Source organism: Hippocampus guttulatus, chromosome 5 (assembly GCF_054856545.1).
Source record: "Hippocampus guttulatus isolate MCC_2025c chromosome 5, RoL_Hgut_1.0, whole genome shotgun sequence".
NCBI classification, from domain to species: domain Eukaryota; kingdom Metazoa; phylum Chordata; class Actinopteri; order Syngnathiformes; family Syngnathidae; genus Hippocampus; species Hippocampus guttulatus.
Window position 1 is genome coordinate 1332611 of NC_141265.1, and position 22833 is coordinate 1355443.

Below are 22833 nucleotides of genomic sequence, written 5' to 3' on the forward strand. Positions count from 1 at the left end.
CAGGAGGGCGCTTGGAGCTTTATCGGAACCGTCAGGTGGCTTGCGGAAGGGAAGTTGGCAGTTTTTCAGGATCACAAGTGGGGAAACATCAAAGGCGAGGAAAGAGTCGCGGTCCAAATATTCATCCGAACGTCCAAGATTACGTAAAAGTGCAGCGCTTCCTGTTTGAGGATTCCTGAGAAGGTGTGTTTGGAGCAATGCGTAAACACTACATGAGAGCACCTGGACACACGGCGTTGACACAGCAAATACAAATACATTTTTTGGGGTCAACTATTTTCGCCTTTTTGTGAACAAACATGTTTTTAATGGCTAACTAAGCGTTAATTCCAGAAACTAGCCCGTACATCGCAGAATAGGGTCTTTTAAAAGCCCATTAGGACAATTTATGTGGTCAAATAATAGCACTTTTTGTGAATAGTGTTTTAATTGCAAATAATGGCACAGGTGATTTTTTGTTTTCTACGATGACCTGTACTAACCCATAATCGTTTTTTTAAAAGACCAAATATATCATTCAATACACAGAAAAACCTACCGCCACATACCGCATCTAGCATTTTAATGGAAATAATTTTGTCAAGCAAAAAAAAAAAAAATCTTGTGGTCAAATTAGCCTTTGCACTGAATCGTCTTTTTGTGAACAAATATTTTTTTTAGATCATAAACCATTCCAGTATAGCAAAAATCAAACTTTGTAATAACAAAATGTTTCATTTTTAAGGCAGACTATGGTATATTATCTTTTTTTTTTTATAGTCCAATAGGGTCTTGTATGGGCAAATTGTGCTTTATTTGTTCCAATATTACCCTTTGCCGCCATGGTGTTTTTGTGGTCTTTTTTGTGACAAAATATATTGTAAATTAGCAACTTTCATCTTCAATCCAGCATTTTCATGGTGAAATATTACTATTTAAGGTCAAATACATGCTTTGAAGCCTAGCATAGCCTTTTTTTTTGTGATATAAAGCGTGCGCACATGATTTGGTCTCAACAGACTAGATAAATAAGTGACATATTGTTGCTCTGGCAAACACAGGCGTGCGCTAATCCACCTTTTTCACAGCTCATTTAAGTTTTATCAGTTTTAAAAGCTCTATTTCAAAGATAAGATGCAAGTCCCTTTGTTCTCAAACAATGCAAACAACGACATGAGGCTATCGTGGCTAAGAGAGGCAAACACGTGACATCGATGAAAACACAGCGAAAAGGGGCTAGCATCAGGCTACCTCTCTTCGCTGTGTTGTCACCCATTTTAGCCTCGTCTTAACCCCTGGCCGGTGTCTCAGCCTAACATTAATATGGGCTAAAGTTCGACTCATAGGGCTAATGGAGACACACAGCAAACAAAGATGGATCATAACTTGACTTAAATAGCTGAGCGAGGCCAACACAAAGCTTGCAACAGTAGCATACAAATGCGCGGCAAACAGCGCAGCTGAGAGGCTAATACGGTACTAACTTGGGAGAGAGTGAGAGAGGCTGACGCATTGCTAAAATGGACTAAAAAGAGTAACACAGTCAACAAAGCCGCAAACCCAAACAAAGAAGCTAACATCGGCTAAAGGGCCACGCTGCCCGCACACAAGTCCAGCGAGTGTACCACTACAGCATCAGTGATTTAAGACAGACTAACAAAGGCTAATTAGCTGAGCTTTTGCCTAAGTGAGAAAAAACACACGAAACAAAGAGAAAGGCTAACAGGCAAAAACAACGTTTCCAGGGGGAAAATGGTTGGGTGAGAATGACGAATGTTGTGACAGATTTTGAAGGTGAAGGGTTGTTGAAGTCAAACTTAGTGTCCATACGTATTGCCTGCGAGCAGCGCGTGCGTCCGAGTGTGTCAATAAAAGACGATCTGGACAATGTTTCACGACAGGAAGTCTTTGATGACATCATCAAGGCCAGACCAGCAAGCACAAATGTGAATCCAATGTGTATTTTTATTTTCCTTAATTTGGTCTATATGGTCATGCAACAGACGCGATGTGTCTTACCCTGTTAGCACCGTTTGAACCTTTGTTGGCCTTTCTTCGATGTGTTTTAGCCTGGTGTCGCTAAGGCCTGGCCTTTGCTCGAGTCTGGTAATGCCGGCTAAGGAATCCATTTGGGGGTGAACACAATGACATGCAATCGGCCACCTGAGCCGCCGCCGATTTGCTGTGGACAACATACGGAGCACATTCTTGGGAATCCGCTTTTGTTTTATCACCACACGCACCGGAGTGTATTATTCCACCTGAGTAAATAGTGCACAGCGCCGCTCTCTCTTAAACACTCACTCACTCCCAACGCACATGTAAACACGCACACACTGTCTCACACACTCAAAACACATACTCACCCCACTCAAGACACACGCGCACACACATACACACGCGCACACACACACACACACACACACACACACGCGCGCACACACCTGCTACTGGGGTTGTCAGGTGAACGTGGGTGCCCTTGTGCTGAAATACCAAAGATTTGAGCTAATGGTTTAGCTTTTAGATTCTCGGCGTGTTTGCGCGTAACCGTCATGAACGCTAACACGTGGCCGCGAGGCAGATGGTTTCGCTCCGCCGATAAATAAGACATTCCTCCATTTGGCTGTTTTTTTTTTCCTTTGCAGTCATCTATTTTGCACAGGAATGGTTAATTACAGTTTGCCTTCAAAACAATCGCCCCCCCCCCAGACAAGTACTGGAATATTCTGTTCAACGGTGTCACCCAAGACGCGTCACGTCCAGGAAAGCGCGCAAAGCAGCAAATGATGGAGAGGGGCGCATCGAGGAGCGCCAAGTGGCACGTCGAGGAGCGTAAAGAGGCACCCGAGCATAAAAAATGATGAAAGTAGCGACATTTGCTCATTTTGTAGAAAGTGAGTGCAAGTGAAAGGAAGGCTAAAGATAACAAGAGGCTAAATGATGATGGATTGCAGCGGCGGACGCTTCCAAGATTACATCTGCACGCGACCTTGATGCGTCCGGGGAAAACGTTCCGCCAAAGACACGTCGCAGGCAGGCCCTCCATTTACCCTTCCTGGCCTGAGGACACCTGGAACTTGGGGGCCAGACGCACGTCAAGTCGATTGAAAACCCATGATCCACAATCACGGAACACTTCTTTTCCCAACCCCCCGGTGGGACATCATGGAAATGGAAGTAATTCCATCCACAGGCCATCGCGACACCTGTATCCACTGTTTGGTGCAGGAAGGGTTTTCACATTCATTTATTGAATACGTACGCCTGAACTTAAATCAGCAAAATTAGGGGGATGTTTTTCTTTTTTTGCTCTCGAAATTATCATTTTGATCTTGTAAAAATAATAAAAATAAAACGTTTTTTTTATAAAATAGAAATATGCAAAACAGAAAACACAATTTTGCAAAAAAAGAAAACAGAAGAAACGTAAAAAAATGGAGAAAGTTCTAAATTTTTAAAAAACTGAAAAAAGTCCAATAAAAAAACTTTTTAAAAAATGATTATAGTATATAAATATATATATGTGGATAAGTTGGATCCCGCCCACTCCAGGATCACTCCATGATGCTATTCAAGTCAAGGTCACATGATAGCCCTGCACCTTTTCGCCTTTGAAATCAAACTTGCCATTGTTGTTTTTTTACTGCTCATGGCCGCCGCAAAGGACAAACACACACACACACACACACACACACACACACACACACACACACACACACACAGACGGAGGGGCGTGTAATGCAATAGCGCTGGGAATTCCTCTTTAATTTCAATGCTACACTTGATCTGCGGGCCGCATGAGCGAGCAGCTTATTATCTATAGTGACAGGAGCTTATCAATACACGACTGGCCGCCAGGCGCACAGCCTCCCTGAAAGACAAACACTTCTTTTATGCGCCGCGTCCCCTCGGGGCACGGAACGCGCTGCGCAGGCCCAGCTGACAAATTCCTCGACGGGAGACCAAAAAAAGGAAAATCCCTACAGTGGTCAAAGCAGAACAAAAATACATTTTAATCAGAGGAAATTGACCTGGTAACACCAACCAGGATTTTTAGAAAATTCATGCCCGAATGTATCCTTTAGCAACATGAAATTTGGCTGGCCTGTTTATGATGGGAAGACCCACGAAAAAGTCTGAAGGAACTATGCCTGAAAAGACACTTTAGGCTTTGATTTCATTTTTTTTCCCAAAGACAGCTTCCACCGAGAGATTCTTCAAAAATAGAGCCCCTGAAACCAGTCTCACATACCACCGTGAAATTTGAAAGACGTGTCTATCACAAGTAGACCTTCGGTAAAATCTCAAGAAGTCATGCCCAAAAAACCCACAGGAAATCTTCAATTTTGGGTTAGAAACAGTATTTCCAGGGACAAACATCTCCAAGAGATTGTGAAAACGTTGCCCCGAGCAACATGAAATTTTGTGGGGATGTTGATCACAAGTAGAACCACCAAAAACTCTCAAGAAATAACAATGCCTGAAAACGTACAGAAAGCCTTCTCAGAGAAACTCCTCCAAGAGAATGTTTGGAAATCCAGCCTCTGATCCACGTTTCCCTTTGCAACAGAAATTTGGTAGGCAGGGCTACCAGGAGTAGACCGAAAATAAAGTCTCAAGAAGCCACGCCAAAAAGATGCAGTAAGTCTGATATTTTGGTTCAAAGCAGATATTTTATAGAACATTTGGTCGTTTCCACGTGTCCTACAAAGCTGATTTCCGCCGGGAGAAATGTTGAAAATTCTGCCACCGATGCCAATGTCGCAACGTTGAAATTTGGCAGGCAAGTTGATCAAAAGTAGACGCACAAAAAAATCTCATAGGAAGTCTGCCAGCTTGGTAATTTTGGGCCTCTTTCAATGAGAAAATGCGTCACAAGAGTGTTTTAAAATGAAGCCCCAGAATCCAGTGTTACTTGACCAGATGGAATTTGGTCGAAATGTCTATCAGGAATAGACCCGCAAAAAAGGTTCCAAAAAGACCAACCTGACGACCACAAGAAGTCAGCCATTTTGTTTTTAAGTAGCGATTAATTTTTGGCCCTCTTCCGTGGCCCTTGTAAGACAAAAATGTCACTTTGAGTCGAGCCGCACAAAAAAGGCTCGAGAAGCCTTTCCCCAAAAGACTCAAGCAGAAAGCTATTTTGGTTTGAAGCCGAGTTGCTGTTGATCAAGTGTTTTTCAAAGACAAGCACAAAACTTTGAAAATTCAAACCTCAAAGGCCGGTTCAACTTAACATCAAGTTTGGTGTGTATGTCTGTCATGAGTAGACCTGCAAAAAAAAAAGTCTCAAGAAGCCATAGAAAGGCAGCCATTTCAGGCTCAATTTACATGTGTTGACTACACTTTACTGAGGCTATTCAATGAAGCCGAACCGGCTTTGAATGTGTCGTTCTGTCCTGCTGGGAGGCAAGCTCACCTTCAGTTTCACACGCGCACCCCCGCCTTCCCTCCCGACAACAATGGACACCCCCTGGGGCACCCCGCGCAGGTGCAACCTGAATTGATTTAAGAAGAATTTTAAAAAGGAAAACGTTTTTTTCGTTTTCTTTTTTTTTTTAAGCCGCTTCGAACCTTGTGCAAATAAAGCCGATGTTTTTCAGGGGTAGCTTTGTGTACGAGTCAAAAGAACATCAAATATGATGTCAATATGTACAGAAGATTACACCCCACTGAATTATGATGCACACATGTACATTACAGACGACAACAGTGATGCGTACATGAGTGACCCATCCATCCATCCATCCATCATCCAAAGCGCCTGCCTATCCTTCCCGAGGGCCGCTGGCGAACTGGCGCCTTTTCGGTAAGTAGTGACCATACATCATGATGATGAACCAAAGCCTAAAAAAAACCCCAACACATTAAAAATGATCGTCGAACCTCAAATGTGTACATTACGTGACATCATAGAACATCCGATGTCAATATCTAAATTAGAGCTTCCAGCCCATGAATATGAATTCGCTGTGTTGGAATGAAGCTTTTACGGGGGAGGGGGTAGAGGGCGCGGGGCGCTGCACTGAGGCAACGGGTGAACTGACAGCTGTAATTTCAAACCGGCTTGTTGAAAGGCGGCGGGACAAAAGTGTGACGAATGACACAAAGCGGCACAATGGCAATGTCCTCGGCGGCGAGGAAAGACAATTATTGTGCCTCAAAGTCGTCCTTTGTGGACACTCAAACGGAGGCTTCATCTGGCTGTCAGTCCCGAGAGTGACTGATGGACTGGCCACTCGACATGATCGGCGGTTGGAGTTTGCAGCACCCGCTACAGGTGATGTGTCAAAATTGAAAAGGAAATGAAATTGGTTTAAAAAAAAAAACCTGTCGGAAAATGATTTTAAAAATTAAAACTAAATGCTAAAAATCAAATCAACAACATTGGAAAATAAACAAAATGATGAGACGTTACATATAATTTAAAAAATAGTAAATTGTTTAAAAAAAATTTAAATTGTAAAAATGTGTGGAAAAAGTGAACATTGTAAAAAATTAACAATATATTTTTGAAAATTAAAATAAAAATTGTAAACATTTGTAAAAAAAAAAACATTTAAAGAAAATTTGAAAAACTTGAATCAGAAACATATCGGATGAAACCAACCCATGTTCCACTGATGATTGAGAAAGGATGCAAAATGTTCTTTTTCCCCCCCCCCCTGGTAAAAGAAAACATTTCCCTTTTTCAGAATATTCTGTGGGTCTTGAAAGATCACTGAAAATGCTTGAAAACGGTTGAAAGCAAAATGAAGCAAATACCAATATGTACAGTACGGTAGAGATCATAGATATGAAAGAAAAATTTAACAAGCCACACAAGTCAGATAAAATCTGCTGTGATTGGCATCTTGCACAACAGAAATGGGTGAAGAAAAGTGACTCAAAATAGTCCACGCATTGAACTAATAATACATAGATACAGATAATAAAAATCACCTTGCCGAATAGATTTTTTTTTTTTTTTTAAATCAGCCATGCTAAAGGAAATCTCACTTGCCGAGTTAACAGCTACGCTCGACGTGCATCAGGAAATCTCCCGCCACCCGGGAATGTTTCCGGAATGTGCAATAAGAGGCAGGCGACCTCCAATGTCCTGCGGGCAGTCCTTGTCCCAACAGCAGCTTTCCAATGTTGTTACTGGCCACCTCCAAATATGCGACTCCCCCGCCTCTCGTGCCCGACATTCTGTCCGGAGCTTTACCTCCACTTGGACGCGTCGCGGGCATCCCGTACGGCGCGCCGGAAGCGGCACGCCGGAAGCGGCGCACCGCAAGCGTTTCCTTTAACAGAACGGGAAGTTTGCGACTGCGAGGTGACGCCACCTCCCCCTGAAGGCACTCCAATGCCAAGTTTGCGCCGGTTAGCACTGAGGCTACGTAGGCCCGCGAAAACGGCCTTGGGCCGTCACATTGCGTGTGGAATCAAAATCACCATGTCGACCGCAAAAAAGAAGCGACACTCTCCCGCGCACGCTTATTCAACGATAAAACTCAATTTTCCTGAAACTTATCATTCAATTTTCAGAATTATTGGTGCGTTAAAGTGGCCCGTTCCAACCACACTCACAGATCTTGTCACGTATGCTAGTGTTTATTTTGTTCCAGTTTTTCCAGTAAAAGGTGGGATGAACAACTAATCTTATTAAATACAAACATGCTTTTTACCTTAAAAACGCAGCGACAGCTGTCACCTTCCGTCGGCGTAAAAAGCGGGATTAAGGAGGAGTGCACATTCATTACTCAAGATTTAACATTCAGCAAAAACTAGGATGAGCTTGACATGCTTCCTCTTTTCACTCTTCTTCTTTCAAATGTACACAGCGGCGAACAATGTGTGCCATCTAGTGGCCCAAAGTGAAATCACACCTAAAATAAAACCGCGCGAGTTTTGCATAAACTGTACAAAAAATATATATATACCAGTATATCTGCAAATCTGGAAACCACAACGGAAGGTGGTTTACTGTAGTTGGGGAGGGGTGACTCATGCAGCCCCCCCCCCAAAAAAAAAACAACTGCAATGGTGAAATACAGTTTAACGCTGTATCTCAACAATTCAATGCTACATAGTTGAAACTGTCAAAAGTTAAACCAAAACGAAAAAAAAAAAGTTCACGAGACAATTAGAATGTGAGTGTACTCACTGTCATCTTCCCAGTGCGGTTGGCTTCCTCACGCTGGGCTAGCTCCTTCAGGAAGTTGTCCCGGATGTCACATCCCGAGCTCGCCAGTGTCCTTGAAGAAGTACAAAGTAGTTAGCATGTCGGAACTGAATCAATTCTCTTCTTAGTATCAAGCAGTTGAACAGCAGCTGACGCAGCATTTGGTTCGTCGCTCAAGGTGAACGTTATAAGTCAACACTTGCGTGTTTGTAATCACGACGTGCTAACATGTTTTTTAGCATTCGTGCGACAGCTGCTACCGCGCGAGGTCGAAGGCGAGCTGCAGCTACACATTTACGATAGTTCGCACAATATTTCTTGTGATTTTGGTGGTAACAAACCACATATCATTAGACATCTTGGATCAATAAAATTTCGACAGGAACAGATTATTGTTGAATCTGCTACATTTCTCCCTCCACCTTCCAACAAAAACAAGCAATCAAACTACTTTGCGATTTATTTGCGTGTTGTGTGTCTCACGCTGGTTACAAAAAAAAAAATTTGAAGAAAAAATGAGAAAAGGAAAAAAGTGCAGTGGTAGCAAATAGTTGCAGGCTGCATGCGTACGCCATCTTGTTGTGGGTCAGGCGGGGGCGGGCGGGGGTGCGCCAGGTGGTGCTCCAGCGGCCCCAAAGTAAACACAGGTGTTGAGGAGGCAAGGTGGTGGGGGGGCCACTTCTAAAGTCACGGCCAGTGAACGGCACTGGTGCAAAACACCCCCTTTTCGCTTCTCTTTATTATTTTTTTAACACAGGCTCATGTTGACTCGCTTGGTTGTTATTAGCATTATTAACGGCTAACGACTTGCTAATTACCTTGCCGTCAAAGCAGATGGCCCGTGAAATTATTACGGAGGGGGGGGGGGGGCGAGGGGGGGAAGCCAAGGGAAGTCAGCTACAGTCAACGCCATCCGCTTGACGTGGCACAAATGTGCCGCTGCTGTTCAGCTTGAGGCCTGTTGGCGTCACTAGTGACACTTTTCAACCGTTGCACAATGTCAGAATGAACCGAGAAGAAGACGACCGAGCACAACCCAGCCTGCGTCACAGATGTGATCTTTGCGGTTTTGCGCCCCGTCAGCTCGTTATCTGGCGACACCCGATTTCATTTAGAGCCTGATTTTAAAAAAAAACACACACACAAAAAACCTTCTCTTTTATTGGCTGTCACCCCCACTCCTTGGCCCTTAAACGCCAACACTTGAAACCCAATAAAAACAACAAGGTGGCAATAATTACGCACGGCGTCAATCAGTCATACTCAATCAGCAGCACTTGAAAGACAAAACGCAGAAGAGGCCGCGAGCCGCTCGTCCGTTATAAAGATGTGGAAACCGCTTCCTGCCCTTCATCCAGACCACTGAGGCCGGCGCGGGATTGCGGGGGCGCGCGGGCTGAGGGGGGGGGGGGGGGGGGGCTTTGGATTCTGCTGATTTAGGAGGCAGCAGATTTTGGGAACCATAAAAATAATCCCTGCTAAATCACTACAGAAAAAGAGGGGGAGAAAGAAATGGAGAAGGACAAGTGGAAACATGACAAAGAAGCTTGAAGAAACACGGATGGAACAATCTTGCCGACCGTTCAACATGGTCTTGTCCATCATGAGGAATCTGCTTGGGGAGCCTGGCCAGATTTTCAGACTGCGGTGGAACGGCTCCAGTTGAGCCCTACCGAATGGATTCGGGGTCACAATGTGGATTTTGCGTCAGTCATGCCATGATTACACTTCGACTTCCACAGTGGACTAACTACACCGGTGCCTGTTTTACTGCCCCTTCTCCTCCTCCTCCTCTAGAGGCGGGCTCGGTGAGGCCCAAAGGATTCCACATCCACCGAATGGAACAGGATTGGAGGAGGACAGCTTCCCCAGAGGTATCGCTGTGGAGGAAAGATGGACTGATTGCACTAGGGCCTGTTTGAATGCTGCGTCCCCCCCCCCCCCGCCCGAACCCCGCATGCTGCTTTGGCGAACATTGCACGGCGCCATACCATGCAATGAAGAATGCATGCATTGCAGACTCCTCATCCAGCAAACCAAAAAAAAATCAACCAAATTATCACTCCAAACGGCGAGCAAAATAAGGTTAAATGAACCAAACAACACCGTGGAGGCCTGGCTGGAAACCCAATCGAGAGACTCAAACAAACAACTGTTTGAGCAAAATCAATTAAAACAAAACAGATGACCAAAGCACACAGGCAAGCAACAAAAAAAAAAAAAGAAAAAGAAAAACGTCTGGACTGAGCAGCCAAACTACCGACGCAAGCCACCAAGAAATGAACCAAACAAGAAAACAAAACTCCGAAACCAGAAACATCTCGTCAGTCACCGTGTTGGTTGCCGCTAAACGTGCGGGCAGCGTGTTCACGCCTCTGCTTTTGCTTTGCACGCCGAAATGATGGTGAACGGGAGCGAGCGGGAAAGTTTGAGGTGGATGGAAAGAAAATGAATCGCCGACAAAGCGGCTCGCCTGCGGTGCGGACTCACGGGCGAGTCGTGATGGAAACCCTCGAAACCACACCAGCGAGCCGAAAAGTGAGGGATGGGCTAAAAGTTCATCGAATCGATCACTGATATGTCAGACTGCAACAGTATTTTGCCAACTACTGCCGAGGAGGACTCACTAGATGAGAAAAGTTTTTGACCTTTTGTATCGGTGGCCGATATCGGCAGCGTCCATGAGTGCCCGATACCGTAAAATAAGGCCAGTATCGGGCCTGAAACCCGATTTTGAAACTCCAATCCTGGCTACAGAGCATCGTTTGAAACGCTTAGCTTTGTCCAAAACCCCAACCTAGTTTAAAACCCTCTTGAAATCCTTTCACCAGAAATGTCTGTCGATTAACACCCCCCCCCCCCCAAAACAAGAAGAGAAACGACGCACGGCAGCTGCCGTCAGCCTTCTCCGTAGCCATGGCGACGCCTCGCGATCACAAACATACGTTCGTTTACAGCGACCTGTCGAAAGACGTGATTATCCGATCGCATGTAGCGGCCCGCCGTACACAATTTCCATGACACGGCAAAAAGCTGCCGGGGGAAGAAATGCGAAACGTCAGTCACGCTAGGTGGTCTCCAGGTTGAACGTGCCTGGATAAAAAGTCGGTGGTATTTATTTAATTCCAGCTCCATTTCGGGCTCCCATCCCAAGTCGAAGCAGTGAATTCCCGTCGCAGCCCTCCTCTCTCTCTCCTTTTTTTTTTTTTTTTTTTTTGCTAACCAAATAAGCACACGACGACGACTAAGCATCCCATTCATTCCCTGCTATTGAATTTCACTGCCCTGGAAGCTTCTTTGTTTTGTCTTTTTTTTCCTTCTTCTTCTTCTTCATCCACTCTTTAGCGTGCTAGCAAAAAAAAAAAAAAAAAAAAAAGTGCATCGTCCTTGAGAGGAGAGAAGAGGAGAGCGGGCCAACGCCGGGGCAACGTCTCCACTCCCCCGCGTATTTTATTACCACAGGTGCAGGGGTAAAAAGAGGGAGGGAGGGAGCAGGGGTGGGGGGGGGGGGGTGCACGCATTGATCAGATGCACGCTACGGGCCGGCTTAATTGAAAACAGCTCTATTTATACACCTGCAGGCACTAAAGGTCTCCGGGAGAGCACGATGGATGGAAAGGGAGTGTGTGTGTGTGTGGGGGGGGGGGGGGGGGGGGGCAGGGAAAAAAAACTGTGACAGAATGGTGAGAAAAGACACCAGGCTGGAAGGTGAAAGACCTTCCCCGAACAGCGGGGCGGAGGAGGGCGAGGAGGTGGAGGTGGAGGGGGGGCGGGGGGGGCTTTGGGCTTCGCAGGTGCAAAAGGCTTGACGACAACAACAACAACAACAACAACAACGTGGACCCATCAGGAAAAAGTTCTCTTTGTGTTGGAGCGCTTCGTGATCCACTTGGCAGGTGCTACGAGGGAGCTTTGCCGGAAGGACAACAAAAAAATATATATAAAAAAAACAGCAGTGGTTCCTGGTGAGTCAAGTCAAGTCAAGTACAACTTGATTGTGAAATTTCCTCCCTCTTAAACAGACAACAAGAGGAACCGCCGCGTGTGCCCGCGCCGGCATCAAAAGAAAAGTTAACATAAAATGACAAAATAATACGCGACAACACATGTTGAAACGACACGTTGCCGCTTTTAGAGTGCCTTGTTGTCAGCTCTAAGTGCCCGCACGCCACAGTGAGGAAGGCAAAAGCGCGTCATGCAAACTAACTAAGCAACCGGTCGCCCGTTTTATTGACTGACTCAACTATTGACGAACTGGATAACAAAGAGATTGATTGAGCGAAGGCCTAACTGGCCGGCCGCGAATAAAAACATCTCGGTCTTTTCCAAAAGTTGTCCATGGACAAACCAACCAACCAACAAATGGGGCATACTAAAGGCCCACAGTCCAAGAGTGTTACTGTATTTTGTATTTGTAAACCAATTTGTCCATTTCCTGTCGTGCGACTGGATTTGGAAGCGAAAGAGTTGCGGAAACTGATACCCGGCAGCTTCCTGCATCCGCACACGCACACACAAATAGTCAGCCACAGCCACGTCAAGATTTCACAGCGTGAAAGCGCTTCCAGATATGTCACGGGCGGTTTTCCGCGCGTTAGTCACAAGGCGGACGACGCCTCGCGTGAGAGTAAAACTCACGTGGTCCGGTTCCGGTGGTCGCGGGTCGCCGATGCCGATGCCGCTTTCCGTTGCTCAAATTCCTGCCGACTCAGCACAGTGCCCTTGTGTCCGTGCTCCACCAGCTTGCGAGCTGACTCCTTGCTCTGGAAGAGAGTAAAATTGTCCATTTGAAGCTGTATTTAACAAAACATTAACTAAAAAAAAACAAAAAAAAACAATCATAACTTTCATTGATGAAAAAGATGGCGGTTTTATGAGTTTCTTTTGGGTTAACAAGCGCTACGTGCAGTCCGTTTTTGTTCCACAAGAGGTGACAGCGAGTCGCTGTGGCCTGTTCATGCCACCTCGGCTAACTAGCTGGCTAGCTAACCAGCTAATGAATCAAACACATCTCATCTTACATATTCACCTATTTTGGGGTTATTGCAGACACGTAAAAGCCCCCCCAAAAGCATAATCTTTTCCAAATCATTACATTCAAAGAAACCAACAAATTCTCAGCAAGGTCTCTATTTGAAAAACGATTCAATACGTAGTACAGTTAGTGTTGTCATATCATAAATTTTTTTCCACCCAAAAAAACATTGTTGGTTGAATGAATCCGGGTAATCCAGCTCCTAACTACAAACCAAGTACGAACTGTCATCATACAAGGCGCGAAGTATATCAATTTTTTTCCTTTGTGGAGTAGTTTTATGAATCAGCGACCTCACATGAGGCATGACTTTCTAACGTTATGGAGCTTTTTTTTTCCGCCAGTTTGATCCCCGGAACCTGAATAAATCTTTTTACACACATCATACATTAAAAAAAAATGCTGGGGGCGCTAGTTTTAGTTGGTTTGCAAATTACCTTTAACTTCCTTTGGTAGGTTGCAGGCTTATATAGACACAATTAAATTTTGTGTTTGCCTTCAAAAATGGGTCAAATGGTCAAAAATGTAAGGAAAATGGCTGGCATTAAATGAGTTAAACGCACATGCCTTTGAGGTGATTGCTCCGGTTGCAAAAGTTTTTTTTTTTTTTTTGAAAAGCATTCTGCCGTTTTTGGCTGATTTCTGAAACGTGTTAAACACACTCTGGGCTTGTTTGTTTTCCAGAATACAAGAACTAATAGCGCTATTTTCCCCCACAAACTGTACTTTCAAACCCTGAACGGAGCGCTTTGTTTGCCTTTTCGTGCAGGTGCTCTGGGGGCCGAAGCGTCATTGACGTCGGCGCCCAAACTGCAGACCGAGCTGTCAGTTTGACTGCTGCGGCCTGTCAGCTTGCTGCTCCCATCCGGAAAGCCCGTATCCCCCCCCCAAAAAAAACTGCTCTTTTGATGCGGCCCAGCAGAAACGATCCCTTAGTCCCAAAGTTGGCCCCAAACCTGCTTCCCCTTTATGCTGGGTGCCTACCCGCAACATCCATCCTGGCGCAGCAGAGGTGATGACTTTGTAACGTGACCTCTCCCGCCATCTGAAAAGCCCCAAAGAGCGGCGGCCAGGAAAAACAGGTCCGAGGCAGTAGGGCCGACGTGTCAGAGGCGGCCATTCGTCGGCGTGGTGGTGACCCGGCCGACCCGAGCCAGTTAAACAGTGATTGACGACAGCTGATTAACAGGTCAGATAGGGCCGGTTGGTGCCCAGTGTGGACGCAGGTGTTCAAACAAAGCCCGCCACGACATCATTGACGAGTGCGCCATCTCGTGGCAGAGGAGCTAAATGCACCGCAGAGGAGCCGTTCGCTGCCGTTCTGTTCCAATCGGACAATTGCTTCCCTCTAGCGTGTGAATCGGAAGATGACATCGACAAAACAGACTCGCGTTGCCAGAGTAGGTTGACAATCGGGGGGGATTTTACAGCCGCCTCCAAATTTGTAGCGTCTAACCACTACAGCGTGTACTATTAAAATCATTCCATCATCTTCTGTAACTTTTGTTCAATAAGGCTTACTTTATACGATAATTATATGTTTAAAAACTATCGGAAAATTATGTTCACGGTTCATGCCCAAGGATGGACGCAGAAGCTATTAGGCAACAAGCAGCTGGAGCTGACCTGAAAATGCTTTTTATAAAAGGCTCATGTGTGAGCATTACAGCCAGAATTTAAACGTGTCTTTTCAGAAAACTTCACTTTTCATTTTATTGGCAGGTGTATGCATCGTGAGATATTACAAAATGTGACTTCATCCCGCAGTTTAGTGAACGCAGTTTGGTTCAGGCGAGCAAACCAACATTAAACAGAAATACACGCGACCAACTTAACACGACGAAACACACGCGACTCACTGTGAGAAAAAGCAAATCCATCGGCGTCACCTTGGAGTCCAAATATTCTTCGTAGTCCTTAAAGGAGCTCACCGGCTTTTGAAGATGATCACTTGTGTTTGACTCCATTTCCCGGCGTGTGTGTGTGTGTGTGTGCGTGTTTGAGTTTTACAATTGCCATGGCAATCACTTTCCTTTTCTTTTTTTTTTTTTTACGACACTTTACGGCTTACCGGAAGCAGAAGTTGGATTCACCTGGCCCAATCAGGAGGCCCGGTCGAGAATGCAAAGTTTTCAAAACAGACAATCCAAATATGGGGTTCCTATCAATGTATTTAAACAATTAGGTCAGACCTATTTTTCATTTTACTGTTATTACATCTATTTTTGATATAGCTGCACTGTGAACTTTAATTGTGGTGTGAAACACTGAACAACTGTGACCGATTGTTAGCATGAATCCAGGCCTACACAAATTTTTTAAAAATTATTCTAATATACATAATGTTGCTTTTCTCAAGAAAATTATGTCTGTATTCTTGTGATATTTTAATTTTCTTTAAAGAAAATCTGAATCGACTCTTATTAAAATGGGAGTTTTTCTTTAAAAAGTTGAATCTTTTAATACTATGACTTTTTTCTTTTGAAACTGAAAATGTACTCCTGTAATATTAAAAAAATTTTAATCTCTAAAAATGACAACCTTATTTTTGTAATATTACAATTTACAGCAGCCAAACATTTTGATCCATGCTGTATTTGTTTACGATATTGTGCAATACGAACTTTTGGGGGTTTGACCTTGGGGTTGTTCAACTGCTGGTTAAGTAGATGAGCAAAAGGCGAACCCCGATGCGAAGACGAATTTTCCATGTGGCGGTGGCCACCCAAAGCCTGGATTTGTGTTTTTTTATGAAAGTCGTCACACCTCATTTAGGCCAGCTGTTGATTGTTCTGTGGGAAACGTTTCCATCTTGATGCTCTCAATTATTCTTTTTTTTTTCTGGGGTTGATTTTATCGCAAAGGTCTCAGCCACCATGGATAACAAAGTAAAGGCTTCCATCAACATCATCCGAATGTTTTTTTTATAAAACATGAGTACAAAAAAAAATCTTTCACATGCAGTTATCATGTGTCGACATCATGGCAGTGAAATTTTCACTTTGAAAATATAAAAGCTCTAAAAAGGTTGTTTACCTTCTTTCAGGCACATTTTTCTTGGTTTTCTATGAAGGGGTATTTGATTTTATTTTTTTAATTTGACTTTTTATTTGGTCTCCCATAGCAGTATCTGGACCAAATGAAGACAAAAAAAATCATGCATTGGTAAGAATATTGTCATCATTTTACAGTCCTATTAAAAATGTATTTTTTTTGTGAAGGAAAAAAAAAAGTTGTTTTTATTAACCCTTTCATGCACCAATATTGACAACCTGATTTGAGCTGAATGACAAATGCATATTTTTTGGACTGAAAAATCTCAATTATAGTTCTGTAATAGCAGTTTTTTTCCAAAAATATGAAATAATAGGAGAAAATATGTATTTTTAATCATATTTTTTTTTCTATCCCAAAAATATAAAATAATAGAAGAAAATATTTGTATATAATAATATTGTATAGTTATGAGTTATATAGTTATATCGGGGGGGTTCTCTCAAAGCAAAAATCCTTTTTAACATTTTTGGGAGGGGTGATGTAGCGAGTAAGTTTGATTTTGGAGATGAGAGATTTTCCTTATAGGATTTTTTTTTTTTTTTTGATGTCTTGACCCATTTATACAATGCCAGTTAGGACATTTCCAATTTGGGCAATTTCCCAAATTGCAGCAAAACAGTCCAAAAAAAACCCCATAGCTACCATTTCCACATCGGAGAGCGTCACAAAACTTGGCAAGCGTCGACACATCGGTCCTCGTCACAATCCAAAGACATCTTTCGTCGGAGCTTGACGATGTCGGGAATGCTGTGAAGTTTTTCTGAAGCCCCGCGTTCTATCCAAAGCGATACTTGGGCCAGTACTTGACCTGTTTGGGTCGTGTCCCCTCCTGGACCTTTGCTTTGGGCAACAGCGGCTCGGGCGGGGGTTTTTTCCGCTCGTCGCCTTTCCCGTCCGCGACGGCGAATCCCCGCTCGCCGCGTCCGTAGCCGTCGTCGTCGAGTCTGGGCAGGAAGTGCGTGGAAACGTGCTGGGCTTTGACCCGCGGGCCGGAGCCCATCTTGGCTTTGCCTCGCTTGTTGAGGGCCACGAACCACTGGCGGCCGGTCCTGCGGTTCCAGTGGAGCGCCGAGGCGTACGTGTTGTAGCTGTTCTCCTGGAAACGCTCGCGGAACTTGCAGTCGTCCGTAAATGACGTCTAGATCAAATCGCAGCCAATGAGATGAATAGAACAAGATTGTAATCATGTTTTTCAGGGGAAAAAGAAATCACAACAATGTCACTTTTTGGGGAAGGAAAAAAAACCAGCTAAACTTTAAAAGATTAACCTGGCTTTTTTTATTTTATTTTATTTTTTTAGCTTTAACCTTGTTCCGATTAGGACTTTTCATTCCCCATATATTCCTTTTATTTCTCATCCTAACGTACATTTGTGTCTTGTTTTCATCTCCAAGGCAAACTCGTGCTAGCTGCCCTTTTGCTAAGCGCTACGAAGTCAGGCAAAGACCACGTCCACGATCGCCACATTTACGAGGGAGCTCTGGAAGCTACCAAACACTCTCGCAAACATTTCCCTCCAAATTAACCCGCATTAGGCAAATTATCCCCAATCGTAAACAGAAGCTAATTGCGCGCCCTCAGCGTGCTAACCGCTAACACAAACCGCTAGAATCATCCCGCCGCGCACTCGTGTTTGCTATTTGTTTGGAGGCTAAAAATAGCTCCGGTGGGAACCGAACCAAACCGTGGGTGTTCTTGCCGTTTTGGTGCCGGCGTTGCGAAACAAAACAAACGTTTGCCGCTCACGCGCAGCCAAGCGGAAACTGAAGCCCGGGCGGCGGCGGAGAAACATGGCCGACGATATTACAGCGTTAAAGTCGTAAATAAATACATACATAAAAAATGAATAACATATTTTCATGAAGATGTTCACCTGCAATGACCGGAAAATGTCTTCTTTTTTTTTAAAGCAAAGGACAAAGTCAAGCTGTCAAAAAGATTAAATTGGAGCATTCACAACAAAATGTGACAAAATTTTAGTTGAATGAGAGCGAGAGAGAAAGTTTGTTTTTTACACAAGAAAAACATATTTGTTTTAGTTATAATGAAGGTTTTTTTTAAATCACAGCCTTAAAATGAGTTTTAGGGAGAAAATAATCCAGTTTAAGAAAAACGTAATTGACTTTGGGGTAAAAAAAAAAAAAAATGAAAAAAAAATCAAGCACTGATGGCATTCCATGAAATGCGTCCAAGCGGAGTTGCCGTCCAAATTCCCTTTTGTTTTCAACACTACCGATGACGTTGAATCGGCAACGACTAAACCACTTGAATTCATGCCAATTTGTGACCAGACCTTTGAAGTGGCCGCCGGGCTCCCGCCTGACGGGATTTGCTGCTATAAAAGCGGGATCCTCGTAAGGGCTCCTGGGCCCCCCCCCCCCCTCTAATCGTCTTTACTCGCTGTGTATTGACTTCCATTTTAGCCGCGCCTTATCAAACATCCCAGACAGGCCTTAATCTTCCTTGCCCGCAAATACAAGCTAACTGGGGGACCGCTCGCCCGACCATATTCCCGCCGCTATGCTATGCTAAGCCACGCTAAGCTACGTTACTCTACACGAGGTTTGAAGCCAAATATAGAATCATAAACTTTCATCAATTGAATGTGATCATTCCGCTTTTAAAACACTTTTTCTTGAATTTGCCGGTATGTTGCTAAAATGTTGCTTTAAGCCTGGGTAATACTTTCAAAGCAGGATTAGGGTTCCAAAATAGGGTTTCAAGCCATAAACAGCACACTAAGCGATCGACGTGTTTCCAGCAAATAACGGAGGACGGGCTCCAAAATAAAAAATGCAAATTCGTTAATGCCAAAAGCGAGAATATATGAGCGGAAGTTGCTGTAACTAGCCGATGTAGCATGTTAGCGTAGCATTGTGATTAGCACTCACAGTGGCATGGAGGCGTCCTTTCTTATTCATGGCCAGGAATCGGTCACTGTACACTCCTCGGATGCCAATCACGCCCTGGGACACGGCAAATAGCTCCAGAACACCTGCAATCAAAAACGATTGATTCGTTGATTGATCGACTGAGTGATTGAGTGAAGTCACATGACTTTTTTTTTATTTCTAGAAGGACAGACAAAATGCCACGAGATGACAATCTTGCTCTGTAAACGGCTTCTTGTTGAGATGTATTTATTTCTTTTTTTTGCCTTAAATTTCGGTGGCAGCCTCCAATATTGTAAAAATCAAAGCCCTCATACTGCTAACTTGCCCATCAAAGGTGAATGGGTTTTTAGGGTTTAAAACAAATGGTATGGTTTCAAAGCAGGGTTCGGGCTTCAAAGGGTTTCAAGACTGGATTAGCTGTTGAAAAAGTGTGTTTTAAAATTTGTGTTTTCAAGGCAAAGTTAAGCCTTGAAAGTCGGCCTCAAGCCCAAATGAGCTCTTCGTGAAGAGGTGAGGGTTTCAAATTAGGGTTTCAAGGCGGGGTTCGTGCTTTATAGTTCAAAAACCAAAATTAGTGCTTCAAAGAAAGGTTAGGGTTTCAAGGGAGCGTTTGGGCTTCAAAGTAAGGTTTCAAACCTGGAATAGTGGTTGGAAAAGGGTTGGGGTTTCCAAACAGGGCTCAAGCCTCAAAGTAGGGTTTCAAGCCTGCAATAGGAAGGGTTTGGGTTTTACTCAAGGGCTTGGATTCCAAACGGAGGTTTCGGGACATAGTTAGGTGTCGTGCTGCAAGCTGTGATTGCGGTTCCAAAGTACGGTTTTCGGCCAGGATTCAAGAGATTCAAACCATTTGGGTTCCAAATTCTTTTTTTGCGGTTCGGGTGAGTTCGGAACTAGGGTCGGAATTGAAAACTCGATCCCCACTTTGAAGTTAGTCTCGTCAGTGGGCTCCAAGTGTGAAGTACGTTTCGCCTCATGCAGGGAAACAAAACAAAAGACGTGGTGGGCGCATGTCACGCCAAAGGTTGCGCGTAACACGCCGACGCAAGCGACGCGCACGTCCACTCACTCAGACGGTCGGCCTCGTGGCTGCCGTCGACTCTGCCGTCCGGGTGGATCTGGAGGTGGAAGCCGATGCCCACCCTGCAGTAGAGCCGGCAAGTCCTGCGCCCCGAACGGCTCTCCTCCTCCTCCTCCTCCTCCTCCTTCTCCCGCCGCCGCCGCCGCTGCTCCTCCTCCTCCGCCTCCTGGCCCGCCGCCGCGGCCGGGCGACGCGCCGCGGCCACCAAGTGCGCGACGGTGAGCAGGTACAACAGCGGGACGTTCATGCTCGACCACCCGCCAGTCGAAGCCCTCGCATTACCCGGCTGAAATCCTACACGCGCGGGCGCACGCGCGCGCGCGCGCGCGCACGCACACTTGCCGAGCCGCCAGCGGATATTTATACCGCCGATGATCTCACCGCTCCGGGCATGCCTCCGATCGCGACCGCCGCAGGCGGCCGCCGGAGCGCCGCGCGTGCAAAGCCTCCCGCGCGCCAGGCCGGACGCACGGAGCGCGCGCCTGCGCGGGTGCGGAGGCGACGAGACCCTGCGTGCGCCTCGGTCTCCAGTTCATCCGTGTGACGTGTTTACTCTCGGTTGGACGCTGCGCCGCTGCGCATTTCAGGCGCGGAACACTTCTCAGAAAAGCGCCTTGACTTGACTGAAAGCTTTCAAAGATGCACAATGGACGCATGGACGAGAAACAACCTTGCAAAAAGTCAGCTTCAAATCCCAGGAAACAAAAATCTTCAAGCATTCCTCAGTCCTGAACTAGCGTAATGACGTCATGGTCACGTGGATGCACGGACTCCATGCAACGCGGATGGAAAGCAGCGTTTGGAATCGCAGCGCCTTACGCACGCACGCCTGTGGACCATCGAGTCCGACGACCCTGGCTCTGCGATTGTCATTTCGAGGCAACTGCACACCTTTCTCACCCTCTCGGCACCGGTGATGACACACCGGCCCGAACCACGCACACACGTTACATTTCCGCACTCGTTCCTTTATTTCCACCCAATCTGCAAACTGGACACCACACCATTCCCACTTCCCTGACAGTTTCAGTGGCACGACTGAGGGTGCCCACTCAGTTGTTCCTCCATGCTTTGACGCATACGTTGACACACACACACACACACACACACACACACACACACACACACACACACACACACACACTATTTTCAGAAATCTTTGCCAGGATTTACATTTTCAGATGATCACCAACATCCCAAAAAAATAATCCGCCATCACATTTTTTTGAACAGGCCCTCGGGCGACTCATGTTTTCCTTGGCGGGGGCTACCTGGTGCCCTGGAGCAGCGCGTTGGTGACCCCTGATGTCACGTGTTGCGATCTGATGTTTTGCACAGGTGTGAGATCCTAGTTTGGCCGTCATGTGCACGTCTCATGTTGCTCACGTTGAATGCTCAGCGTTTGTGGGAATGCTCGGACGCGTGGAAGACGAGAGGGAACGTTGTTGAGCGGTAGCATGCGTCGCAGGTGTGAAGCGGTTAATAAAAAGAACGTGACAAACCACACGGAGTGACAGCTCGCATGAAAGCCGGCAACGAATTGCTTTCTCGATCCGCCGTTGCTTACCCAATCTGACTTTATATGATGACGTAATCTCCTCAAAACTTGATTTCGTGACCTTGGGAAACCAAAGACCATCATGCAGTGTCACAAGTTGTTCAAAGTGGGTCACATCAGCGCTTTCACTGTTGTCAGCCAAGTTTCAATCCCCCACCCCCTGTGGTGGATTACAAAGCTAAACTAATTGTCCGCGGCCAGCTGAGCTTGGGTCGGGCTGGGTCGGCATCGCCCGCTATGTAAACAGCGCGCCACTGTTCCTAATGTAGCGTCATTCCGCTAGCCCCCGGGCTAATCCCACCCCGGTCGTGTAAACAAGAAGGGGCGTCCCCGCTTGAGCCCGTCATTTAACCCCCCCCCCCCCCCCCGCTGGCCGGTTTTGCATCCGAGCCCCGCGATGATCATCATGCTGCATTTGACTTTTTCTTTGGCTTTTTGGGCGTTGCAGGAGGCTCGTGTCGGGTAGAGTCTCAGGAAGAACTTGGGGGAATCTTGTCCAATCACATGAAATTGATCGAGCGGCTCGTAGCGTCTCCCCCCGCTCCGTCTTTGTCACGTAACGTAGTGGACCCCAAAAAGTAGGCAGGAGGGAGGAGCAGGGTGTATTTGAAGAAGTGTATTGATAAAACACAGAAAACTAAATCCCAAAAACAAAGTCAGGAAAACAAAATGAATTCAAAGCAACAAACAAACACCACGGCAGAAACTAAAAACTCTCAATAACAAAAAACATGAGCAAAACATGACTGAAGCTAAAACATAACAATGAACTCAACATGACTGAAACAAACGTGACAGTAGCATACCAACAGCCACAAACAAAAATGTCAGCAGCAAAAAGCAACAATGAGCCGACACTGAGTGTTCGGGCAGGAGTCCTTTTATACAACTCATAATTACATAATGACCAACAGGTGTGCAACTGCAGGGGGAGCCCTACAGTGCCACCTGTTGGTCCCAAACCAAATCATGACAGTCTTATTTGTAAAAAAGCCTCATCGTCTGAGGATTGTCAAAGAGAACAGGTGTGACATCAATCTCCCTCCGGCTTCCCACGTCACGCCG

General features: G+C 45.5%; 2 protein-coding genes across 2 annotated transcripts in view; both read right to left on the reverse strand.

Moving 5' to 3' along the window:
- cfap299 (cilia and flagella associated protein 299) overlaps positions 1–15490 on the reverse strand; it is a 39409-nt gene extending 23919 nt beyond the window's left edge. Inside the window, exons 1-3 of the mRNA XM_086112534.1 lie at positions 15041–15490; positions 12785–12909; positions 8129–8219 (exon numbers count right to left, since the gene is read on the reverse strand). Coding sequence (XP_085968660.1) covers positions 8129–8219; positions 12785–12909; positions 15041–15148 — 324 coding nt within the window. The 5' untranslated portion in view covers positions 15149–15490. The remainder of the gene's footprint in view (positions 1–8128; positions 8220–12784; positions 12910–15040) is intronic.
- Positions 15491–16161: 671 nt separating this feature from the next.
- Positions 16162–20651, reverse strand: fgf5 (fibroblast growth factor 5). The gene is made up of 3 exons (XM_086111775.1): positions 20199–20651; positions 19130–19233; positions 16162–17376 (listed from the first exon to the last, which is right to left on the reverse strand). The coding sequence occupies exons 1-3, from the start codon at positions 20455–20457 to the stop codon at positions 17014–17016; spliced, it is 726 nt and encodes a 241-aa protein (XP_085967901.1). The 5' UTR covers positions 20458–20651; the 3' UTR covers positions 16162–17013.
- Between the last annotated feature and the right edge of the window lie 2182 nt (positions 20652–22833).

Excerpts from the sequence above, each read along its gene's own strand:
- fgf5 (XM_086111775.1), bottom strand. The coding sequence starts at position 20,457 with ATGAACGTCCCGCTGTTGTACCTGCTCACCGTCGCGCACTTGGTGGCC. Across the intron at positions 19,234-20,198 it reads CCACGAGGCCGACCGTCTGA|GTGTTCTGGAGCTATTTGCC; the intron begins GTGAGTGGACGT and ends TTTTGATTGCAG. Across the intron at positions 17,377-19,129 it reads AAGGACGCCTCCATGCCACT|ACGTCATTTACGGACGACTG; the intron begins GTGAGTGCTAAT and ends GATTTGATCTAG.